This window comes from Aythya ferina (genome assembly GCF_964211825.1).
Source record: "Aythya ferina genome assembly, chromosome: 5".
Lineage (NCBI taxonomy): Eukaryota > Metazoa > Chordata > Aves > Anseriformes > Anatidae > Aythya > Aythya ferina.
The window spans coordinates 39664637-39674843 of NC_140301.1; the positions used below are offsets into that span (position 1 = coordinate 39664637).

At 56.1% G+C, this 10207-nt stretch overlaps 3 protein-coding genes across 4 annotated transcripts in view; 2 read left to right on the forward strand and 1 right to left on the reverse strand.

Annotated features, from left to right (window-relative positions):
* NEK9 (NIMA related kinase 9) overlaps positions 1-3273 on the forward strand; it is a 23993-nt gene extending 20720 nt beyond the window's left edge. For both annotated transcript variants that reach the window (XM_084519601.1, XM_084519602.1), the window contains 2 exons: positions 193-405; positions 787-3273. In XM_084519601.1, coding sequence (XP_084375727.1) covers positions 193-405; positions 787-909 — 336 coding nt within the window. In that variant the 3' untranslated portion in view covers positions 910-3273. The remainder of the gene's footprint in view (positions 1-192; positions 406-786) is intronic.
* On the reverse strand, positions 2010-8906 carry ZC2HC1C (zinc finger C2HC-type containing 1C). Its single transcript, XM_084519603.1, has 2 exons — positions 7659-8906; positions 2010-7139 (listed from the first exon to the last, which is right to left on the reverse strand). The coding sequence occupies exons 1-2, from the start codon at positions 8703-8705 to the stop codon at positions 6873-6875; spliced, it is 1314 nt and encodes a 437-aa protein (XP_084375729.1). The 5' UTR covers positions 8706-8906; the 3' UTR covers positions 2010-6872.
* ACYP1 (acylphosphatase 1) lies at positions 8770-9823 on the forward strand. Its single transcript, XM_084519605.1, has 2 exons — positions 8770-9004; positions 9159-9823. The coding sequence occupies exons 1-2, from the start codon at positions 8921-8923 to the stop codon at positions 9372-9374; spliced, it is 300 nt and encodes a 99-aa protein (XP_084375731.1). The 5' UTR covers positions 8770-8920; the 3' UTR covers positions 9375-9823.
* The last annotated feature ends 384 nt before the right edge of the window (positions 9824-10207 follow it).

A 10207-nucleotide genomic window follows, 5' to 3' on the forward strand; every position in this document is an offset into this window, starting at 1 on the left:
AAGAAGGATGTCACTTTGTACTGCAGACATAGTGACTGGTAGCTTGCTGACCTGGCTGCTAGAAGTTTGGGAAGTCATAAACTGAGTTGGGGTAACACTTCCTCTGCATGGTTTCTTCTCGTGGCTTACAGAAGTGGCCTAAAGGTTCCCTCCCTCCCAAACCCAGCCTGACTTCCCTTCTTGTCTCTGCAGCCTCCTTGCCTGAGCCCCGCCGTGCCGTGCAGTGAAGGAAAGGCTGTGCCCCCCGCCGCGGGCTGCATGTGCAGCGCTCTGCAAGCAGAGGTGGCGCACCTCCGGGGCCTGGTCTTACAGTGCCTGGATGACCAGAAGAAGCTGCAGCAGGAAACCCTTCGTCTGAGTGCCCAGCTCCAGAGGTTCTGCAGGGGGACGGAGGGAATGCAGCAGGTGAGGACCCACCTGGGTGCACATCCAGGCTCAGCACTTGATAACCCCGATCCTGGGTCCTGTGTAAACTGTGGAGAAGGAAGCAGCTCTGAACAGATCCCTCTCCTAAGAGCAGAGAGAATAGCGTGCCTGATTCTTGGCTGAGCTGCTGATTCAGCTCTGGTAGTAACGACAGGAACGAAGCCAAGAAGCTGGTTTCTGGTGAGGACATCCCGGTCCTTGAGGGATTCCCCTTTAGTTCTGCTGGTGAGGAGGGACAGGGAGTCAAATGTTGCGGAGAGTCACAAACGGCTGTGGAGAGCAGCAGTCGTGCCTTGTGCAGCTCCTAGCTTCTTTGCAGCCAGTCCCAGAGCTGTAGAGAGTTGCTGTGTGTTTTGGCAGGTGGAGGTTCATTCCAAAGGAACCCAGACAGCCAAAGAGGAGCCGGAAGTGGATCCGAAACCTGACCTGGATTCAGATTCCTGGTGTCTCCTGGGAACGGACTCGTGCCGCTCCAGCCTCTAGTCTCCTGAGCCCACTGGGATCCATCTAACTTCACAGCACACTAACCGAATGCAGAGAGCGGCTTTCCTGGCTTCAGGTCACTCGCAGACAAGGAGCGAGGCCGGAGGCTCCAGAGCAGCACCCACGGACGTTTGATATGAACTAGGAGTGAGTTTGAGAGGGGAAGGGCCCCTGAGCTCTAGGCCAGCTCGGTGATTGAAGCGGCAGCAGCTCCTCTTGTACCTTACCTGTTAACTCTGCACGTGAGGCAGAACGGCCCCGTTAAGGCTCCGGTAGCAGCTTGTGGCCCTTTTCATTGTTTCACCGCTTCCTGGGAGCTGCCTTTGGGACCCCAGTGCTCATCACTGCACCTCTAGGTGAGAGGAGGAGGCGCGTTTCAGACTGAAGCTGGCTGAACCCTAACGCTCGCCACCTTTAGGGCGCGAGGGGCTAGGATCCTCTCCCTGCCAGGCAGTAGGGCGAGGCGGCTCCCCTCTGCTCCGGCACAGAGGGAGCAGAGAACATCTCCTTGTGGAGGCGGTGGGGATCTTGCTGCGAGAGAGATAACGGCAGACAGCGTGTCCCGGGCGTCGAGGCGCAGCTTCTGGCCACGCGGCTGCGTCCGGCGGCCTGCACAGACGGAGTTTAAGGGCCTTATTCTGGGTGCCTAGAGCTTTCCAACTTCCGGGCAGCAATGAGCGAGTTGGGTGCAATTTCCCAGAGCTGCAGCAGGGACTGAGGAGACGGGATCGCTGGTGCTCGGCTCCAGACCACCTGCTTCCCGACCAGATGACGAGCGTCTGGTCCTCAGACTAAGCGACACGTTTCTTGCTCCAGCTGTCAGCTTGGTTTGGGTGCCAGAGCTGCTGGGTTCTTGGCGTAAGCCTGTAGCTGCTCCCTGCTTGGCTTCTGTTCCGCTCAGCCCCCGATGTGGGTGTGGGAAGAATCGGTATTTTTCCGCTCGATGTTTTGATGAAGCTGGAATGCGTTTTCCTACCCAGAATAGGTCATTAATGCCGTGGTCACAGGATGCAGCCTTCCTCCATGACCATGAATGATCATGTCCCTGTCTGGAATTCACCTTCTTTCTAGAAGCGAGAGGCTTTCCCAAGGCAATTGGCGATGGGAAGAGGCACGGTCTGATGCTCAGGATTTCCTCATTTCCCATTAGAGAATGAAGTAAATTTTTATTTCCCATAAATTTTTTAGCAAGCTGATTTTGAGCTAAGCTCTTGGGATCAGTAGGTTTCCTGGGAGCAGCTAGCCTCCCCCCGCCTTATGCGAAGCCTCTAAGGAATCCTGAGTCCCTCTCACCTTTGCAGTGAGAGCGGGGTTATGATTTCGTTAGACTTACACCGTCCCCATCGATGGCACGTCGCTAGAATTGCCTTAGGTCAGTTGGAGTTGGTTATCCCATCACCTCTCCTAGACGGCCTCCTTCGAGAGACTGTCCTCTGGGAGCCAGCGTGCCCCCTCTCTCTCTAGAGGTGGATGCCGAAGCGTTCTGCTTGTAACCTACGCTCCTTAAATACCTCCCCGGTGCCTCTTGCTAGAATCTCGGAGCTCAACCAAGCGCGGTCTCTACGGTGCAGCGTCCGGGGCACGGGCAGTAGTGGTGTGCCCCTGCAGCGGGGTGGCAGCGGCAGGAAAGCCCTGCTGGGAGGTGGCGAGGTGCCTGCCGTGGCCGCGGTGCTCGGTTGCCCTCGGGACCCTGCCCTCTTCCCTCCTCGCGTGCGCCGGAGCCGGTTCTCAGGTGAGGGGCCCAGCTTGAGGGCGGCTGTCGCGTGTGGAAGCGCCGGGGTTGGGCACGCTGCGGCCGTGCCTTGGAGGAAGCCGAGAGCCGAGGCTGAGCCGTGTCCAGCAAGCAGATGGGAGTCGCTCTCCTGCCGTGCACTGCTATCCTCATTTCTCAATGCTCTGCAGGTGGGAAGCTAGGTGCACAGACTGGATTCCCCTTGGATCTGGTGGAGGAGCAGGGCCCCCGACAGAGGCTGCCCTGGCCTCCGCAATCTCATTTGTGCCTTAGAGGGTTCACGCTATCCAGGTCGTGCCTGTTACAGACCACAGATTTCACACCAGCCAGCTACGCAACCAAAAAAAAAAAGCAGTTTAAAGCCAGCACCTTTGTCTTGGGCTGAAAACGGAAGGGCAAGTGGGCAGAAGTGCCTTAGAGCAGTTTCCAACCCCTTTGACTTCTCCCCTTCTTGCAGTGCTAGCTCCGTACGTGTCGGTCTCCTGCTAGTATTGCTGCCGAGTTGTTATAGTGGAACACAACTTATGCCTGCTCTGACACTCTGGCTGAAAACTAGTTTGTCGTTGTCTTTTTTTGAAAGGTTAAAGGGTGGAGTGGTTTGGAGTTTCTGTTTAAATAAATGTTTAAACTCATTCTCCCATCTTCTGACTTTTTTTTCAGAGGGGGAAGGGGAAATGTTCCTATATGATCAGATGGATTCAAGGCATTGTCTGTTTTTTGTTTTTGTTTTTCTTAGAGTGCTAAGGGGCTTGCAGGTTCTTTGCTATGGGAAAAAATGTCGGGTTCTGTGTCCCTTCGAAACAAAACAACAACAAAACCAGCTCTTTTCTTTGACTGCTGCATCTCCTCCTAGTGACGTCAGGGGGCCTTTGTGTGTGGTTTCTCAGCAGTCTCCGTGCCAAGTGGGAAATGAGTAACAGGAAGAGAGGCTGACAGGGAAGAAGCACCTGTTTCTCTTGAACAGCTTCTCCTGAGCATTACGGTCTGCGAAGGTGAGAGCCTGCCTGGCACCTGCTCAGCGAACTGCACGCTGTGATTAATGGCTGGCTCTAACTTTTTAGCAGGGTTTTTAGTAAATTGCAAAACGCCGTGAGAGGGTTTTTAGTCAAATAAGAGGCAGAGCTGCTTTGGAGACTTGGGCACTGGAGAGAATCAGAAAGTGAAAATGTAGCACGTCTCGGAGAGGGATTGTACAGCAGCAGAAGAGGAAACTGAGCCAGCTTGAATGAAATATCCTGAGTGGTATCTGATTTAATCTACAGTTTCAAACCCAGCATTAGCTGTCACTTAAGGGAAGCCTGCAACAGCTGGATTTATTTTAACAGTATCCAAAGCCATGTTTGTACCTACCTCAATGACCATTTGCATTCTGACGACTTTAAAATCCACTGAACAGTCAAAAAACAGTGCAAGGGAAATGGAGTCGGTAGTACAGGACAGGTAGTGGTACTGAATTTCTTAACTACTCCTTAATTCAGTTACATTTTTCATTAATTCATGGATGTAGGCATAAATCTTTCAGTTTTTCCCTTTCCTGCCTCTTTCCTTGCCACCTCTTGCTATCCTGTGTTACCCTGTGTCAATGAGGTTTGCAATTAAGGCATTGGTCTTGCTTTTCTGATCAGTTTGGATACAGTGACTTCTTCTCCCTTGTTTTCTGTCCCTCCTCTCAGGGTTTGTACGTTCTGATCCATACCTGGCTGACAGTGCAGCACTGACCCTTTCTGGGACCTTCGTGTTTTTCTAGGGTGTGCCACGGGATTGGGATCTCTGCCCACATATCTATAGGGCAGAAGCACTCCAACTTCTTTCAGGAATCTGGTCCACCCACGGCAGGCTGGAGTGTTTCCTCGTGTTCAGCTTTTCACTAATCCAGTTCAGTCTGGTTGCTTTTTAGCTTTTTTTTTTTTTTTTTTTTTTTTTGACTCCTGTGAGCTGGCACTGCATTACTGAGGGACTTGCAAAAGGAGCTGCTGGATTTTTTTTTTTTTGTTCTTTGTTTGCTTCCTGTTGCAACTTTCTCATACAAAGTAGGCATTCTTACTTCGAGAACAAAAAGCACTCTGTGACCGTTTAAAACAACTTTTTACACAACAGAGCTAGTCTAATATTAGAACTAGTCCAAAAATCAGAAGCTGGAAAAATAACTGACTTAGAAATGGGCAGCAACCGTTGCCAGCTTAGAGCAGATGCTTCTCTATAGGGGTCTATAGGACATCTATCTCCCCCAAAAAGACCCTTTAAGTGTGTGTCAAACTAAAACTTTCAGCATAAACCCAAACCCATCAGGAACTATCCTGAACCTCAAGAAGAAAGCAAGAGAAGGCAAATTTTTGTCCCAATTCCCTACTATTGCAACAACCATGGCAAAAATGAGCAGATGACTTGAGGAAAGGAGAAAGCCCTGCATGCTGGAGGTCCCTGCATGCTGGAGGTCCCTGCTGCCTCGGCCTGCAGGACATCTCCATCTTTTTGGTATTTAATTGTTGGTTTAGCCCTGAACGTTAGTGCACCAGCTAACAAGTGTTCTGATGTGAAAGTCTTTGGTGTACTGCGTGGTTGTTTTATTTTACCATATTTTTAGCTGTAGCTGCTGTTAAACGTTTTGGATGGAAGACAATCAGAAGCCGTGGTAGGAATGGGGTGGAGGTGGCTGTGAAAAGGAAATTCCTTCTCAGCTCCTGAAAGTGATGCACTGAGGCGTGGAGCTGTGGCTGATCTGCTAGTTGTACTTCTTGCCACAAGCCCAGGGAGGCACAAACGCTCCCTATCACAGTTCTTCTTTTCTGGCTCGTGCAGCATGGTCCCTTCCACGATCTTCCCGAAGTCCCGTGAAACAATGCAGGTTCCTCACCCTTACTCCAATCTAGTTGGAAGGATTTTCCATGACCTCACTCCTCTCCTGGTTGGAAACCCAACTTCTAGCCTAAGCTTATTCATCATCTATTTTTGATCTCGTGTGGCGCTATTCTTTGTTTCTTCTGCCCTTTCTGAGCCCGTTATTGTACGGGGTAAGCAAGCACTTAGGGATGATTGTTCTGCGGCCTGAAGGGCCTGGCCAGCTCTGAGCACCGCTGCTGCCCTGTGCACATGAATCAGCACCCAGGCTCGGGCAGTAAGCGCCTGCTCCTGCTGGCTTTTCTACCCCCATGACCCTCTGAGCCTGAGGTTCAGGTGCTGAGGAAGCATTTAATGGTGCCCCTTCCCCCAGCGGTCCGGGTTCAAATAATGTCATCGGTCTGCCTACAGGGGTGGTGTGCTAAGAAATAGTCCCAGGATTGGCACTAATGTTTCAGAAATAAAAGTCTGAATAAAATAAAAATCTATATGAAATTCTTGGGCTTGAGCAGAACAAGAATGCAGTAAGCCCAGCTCCACAGCTTTCATTGTGCAACAGCCCAGGGCTGCAACAACTCGGACAGAACACGAGAAATGGCCAACAAGCAGCTCTGGCTCCTGTTGTCTAACACAAAGAGGGTAAAATGCAGCAGCCTAGGGGCTGCTTTCAAAGTTCACTGCTCACACAGCCCCTCTCCTCCCTCAGCAGGACTCCTCCAAAGGCCCTGTCTAAATAGCGGCTAGTATTGAATGTAGGGTGTGTTCCGTGGCCAAAAATAAGCAACTCCTCACACCCCTGTCTCTGGTAGGTAATTGCAATAGAAACAGCGTGGCAGCCAGAACCCCTGTCACTGTTGGCACGCTCGGGGCGATTAGCTGCACCTACGGAGCGCTGAAATGAAAGGCAGATGCGCTCTTTGGCCCGGCTGTTTGTCTCATCCACTGCACTCCTTGCTGTTGTGGAAGGAAAATAACACAGTGTGCAGACACTGCTGAGCTAAAGGAGAGCAGCTATTTCCATGTCAGCCACCCCTATTTTCAAATAAGAAAAAAAAAAAACAAGCCTCTGTAGCCTACATAAAAAGAAAATGTGAAGAACAGACCCTCTCTGACGGCTGGTTTGCTCCTTGTTGCTGTCCTGGGCTAGCTGGTAGCAGCACCCTCTGTCTCTGCAGTGACATCCTTGCACCTACACTGGCTTCTTGCTGAGATCGCTGGATGGGGGGCACAGGCCCTCAGTGGGCACCACAAGTGGCACAACCCAGCACAGGTCAAAGCACAGAAAATTTAATATTCTGCTTATATGTCCTGAGCCGTTTGCTCGCTGTAAATAACAGCTCACTGCTGGGAACAAGGGAAATGCAGGGAGCTGCAGGCACAGCCGGCTGCTGCCTCAGCAGCGTCTCCTCTGCGGCGGGGACGGGGGCCTGCTCTTGATGCTTTTGCATTTGGGAACGTGTCTCTCGGCCACCTGGGGCGCAAAGCGGCGTCTGCAGTAGGGGCAGGCGACGTAGTCTGGATTTTCAATGGGGGGCAGCGGCGGCAGGTCGGACACCTTCCCGCCCTTGGAGAGCACCTGCTGCACCTGCCGGGCCTGGCGCAGGGTCTGGATGAAGATCTCGTGCTTCTGCCGCCAGTTGTTCCTCCTGGGGGGCTTATTCTGCAGAAGGGAAACGCAGTCAGAGCCGCCGGGGCTGTCAGCCTCCGCTCTCAGCCTCCCTCTCAGAACCAGAGAACTCAGCAGCAGGGCCAAAGGAATGCAGAGAGATGCCGTAGCTGCTCTGCAGGAATCGAGCTGCGCGTTTCCACTGCCCTCATTTCATCAGCCCATTTCATTGCCCATTTTTTCAGTCTGCTCCCTGCAGCCCCCCCAGCGTCACAGACCCACTCTGCCCTGACACGAGCATCCTGACTACAGCAAGGAGCGAGTCTTCTGGAGCACACCCACGACACATTACAGAGACAAGCCAGCTGGGACTGATCCCCAAAAAAACCATCTCTTTGATTTTAAATCGATCACCTACCCAGGGGGCAAGTGCCTTTCGGGGGCAATAGCTGCGCTGTGTGCCCCAGCCCTGTGTACGCATGAAGATGCCCCCGTCCCTGTCACTAGTTCTCAGGGCAGGAGGAACGTGAGCAGAACGTGTGGGCTGAGGGAGGCAAAGGGACCGCACGTTACCTGAGGCCTCTCTGAGCTCTTCCACTGCTGATACTCCTCCAGCTCCGTGCCCCTAGCTCTGGCCTTGCTGGAGTCAAACACCTTCCTCTTGGAGCCTTGGCTCTTGCTGCAGATACTCGTGTGCTTTTTGAGCCTGCTGCAGAGAAACTTGCGTCCGCAGAAGCTGCATTGCCCAAGCTCCCCTGGCTCCGCAGCGCTGGCAGCCTGCACGTACAGCACCTCTGCAGGCAGGTGCTCACTGTAATCGTGGTCTAGGAGGGCGGAGGGAGGAGGGCTGTGCTTTGAGGCCGGCTCTGAAAAGGAGGCTAAACCCTCCACGGGTACGCGGTCTCGAATTTTGTTGTTGCTGGCCACCAATCGTTCCTTCTTCAGCTTCCCCATCGCCAGCTCTTGGGGATGGAGCACGGTGCTGGGCCTGGGGACAGTGACCTCTGCGGAGTGCACCCTAACACAGTCCCCATCCCCTGTCCTGCCTGTGACTTGCACGGTTTTCTCTTCGGGGTGCCTCAGAGCCTTCCACACGTGTGTCCTCTCCACGTCTCTGGCTCTTCTCTCCTCCGCCTCCACGAGCTCCTTCTCCCTTTGGATCCTCCTGAGCTCCTCTTTCGTCCTCCGCAGCTTCTCCCTGAGGAGGGCCTCCTTCTTTCGGATCTCCTCCTCCAGGCTCTGTCCGTCCGCCTCCAGCCTCAGGATGAAGGCCAGCTCCCTCCTGCACAGCCGGGAGCCCGCCAGCTTAGGCTCTGCGGCCCAAGCAGGCAGCCCAGCAGCCGGCAGAGCCCTCCCGGCCGGCTCCTTCCCTTCACCCTCCGAGCCAGCCCTCCCGCCTGGCAGCTGCCCCGCGTCCCCTGAGGCAGCGCCGTGGGAGCGGAGGGGCTGCAGCGGGTAGGAGCGGTCCACGCCTTCCCTCCGCCGGGCCGCGGGCTTGGAGGGCAGGGCCCGGGCCTGGGTCTGGGTCTGGGCCTGGCTGCCCGCCCGCCCTCCCTGCAGTCCCGCCGAGGAGGAGCAGCCCCGCTGCCGGCCGCCCGGTGCCAGCTGCAGCTCGGCCATGCGGCGCCCCGGGGCCGGGGGCTCCCGTCCCGAGCCCCCCTGAGGAGGAGGCGGCGGCGGCGGCGGCGGCGGCGGGGCCGTGACGGGAGCGGGCCCAGGCCCGGCCCCGCCGCCCGCTGTTGGCGGCCGTTGCCTGGAGACGGCGCGCGCGGGGCCGCTCTGCCCGCTGGAGGACCGCGTCTCTATGGTCTCGGGGCGGGGAGGCGGCCGCAGCCATGTCGGGCGGCGAGGGGCTGCTGTCGGTGGACTACGAGGTGTCCGGCAGGGTGCAGGGCGTCTTCTTCAGAAAGTACACGCAGGTGCGGGGCGGGGGGGCCGAGGGAGCGGCCCTCGGGGGCGTTAGGGGCGGGATGGGCGCTGTGGGGGCGGCGGGGAGCGGGATGGAGGCGGTGTGGGGCTGCAGAGCCCTCCAGGATCAGCACCAGCTCATCTCGCTCTGCGTTGTCTCCCCAGGGCGAGGCCAAGCGGCTGGGGCTGGTGGGCTGGGTGCAGAACACCAGCCATGGCACCGTGCAGGGGCAGGTGCAGGGCCCGGCCGAGCGCGTGCGGGAGCTGCAGGAGTGGCTGCGGAAGACGGGGAGCCCCCAGTCCCGCATCAGCCACGCCGAGTTCAGCAACGAGAAGCCGATCGCCGCCCTGGAGCACGCCGACTTCAAGATCGTGAAGTGACTTCGCCCGGAAAGCGGCGGCGCCTGCGGCACGAGCCATCCACGCAGGGCGCGCCCTCCTCCCTGTTGGTTCAGGCAGCTGGTGTTCAACTCTAGAGAAATTTATTTTGTTACTTGCCTAATTTATTGGTGTGTTGTACCGTTAGCGTGACTAAACCACTCACAGCGTGTTGGCAGGCAAGGAGCTGTTGTGTCTCTGTTGAAGGGGCTGTGTAGCAGCACGGCCTGTTATCCTGAACGCGTGTGCAGCGTGAGGTTTGAGCTGTTTTATGTGTGTGAAATGCAGAATTTGTTAATGTTGTGCTCACGTGAAGGAACTCACAGAGCCGGTGCCAGTTTGATTGCTAAAAGCGCTGCTTGTGTGACCGAAATGCCTCGGAAACAACTTATTTTGTGCGTTATCTGCCAAGAAGTTTATTTTTTATTTAGAATAAAAGTGTTTGCAGCTCCCTTGTGTCCAGCGTGCCGTGGCAGCCCGGGCCTCGTCACCTTGCAGCCTCTGTGCCCCATCGGGGCTCCCCCCTCAGACCTGCGCAGGGACGGCCCCAAACTACATCTCCCAGCATGCCCTGCGGCCGGCGCGAGGCCTGCCGGGAGCTGTAGTCCCGGCGCGGCGAGCCCCTGCGAGCCTTCACGGTGCTGTCGCGCATGCGCCGCCGGCTCCCTGCCGGGGTCCCTCAGCGCCGCCCTCGCGCGGGGCGCCCTGCGGCCGTTGGGCTCGCGCCGCGGCCGTTGGGGTGGGGGGGGCTGAGGGGGCCGGGACCGGGAGCGGGACCGGGAGCGGGACCGGGAGCGGGAGCAGCGGGGAGGGGCTGCGAGGGGCTCCTGGCCCCG

What these genes read in the sequence shown, in the direction of transcription:
- ZC2HC1C (XM_084519603.1), bottom strand. Translation starts at nt 8,705, where the DNA reads ATGGCCGAGCTGCAGCTGGCACCGGGCGGCCGGCAGCGGGGCTGCTCC. An exon ending in AGAGCTCAGAGAGGCCTCAG is followed by an intron (nt 7,140 to 7,658) that starts GTAACGTGCGGT and finishes TCCCTTCTGCAG; the next exon opens with AATAAGCCCCCCAGGAGGAA.
- ACYP1 (XM_084519605.1), top strand. Translation starts at nt 8,921, where the DNA reads ATGTCGGGCGGCGAGGGGCTGCTGTCGGTGGACTACGAGGTGTCCGGC. An exon ending in TCTTCAGAAAGTACACGCAG is followed by an intron (nt 9,005 to 9,158) that starts GTGCGGGGCGGG and finishes TTGTCTCCCCAG; the next exon opens with GGCGAGGCCAAGCGGCTGGG.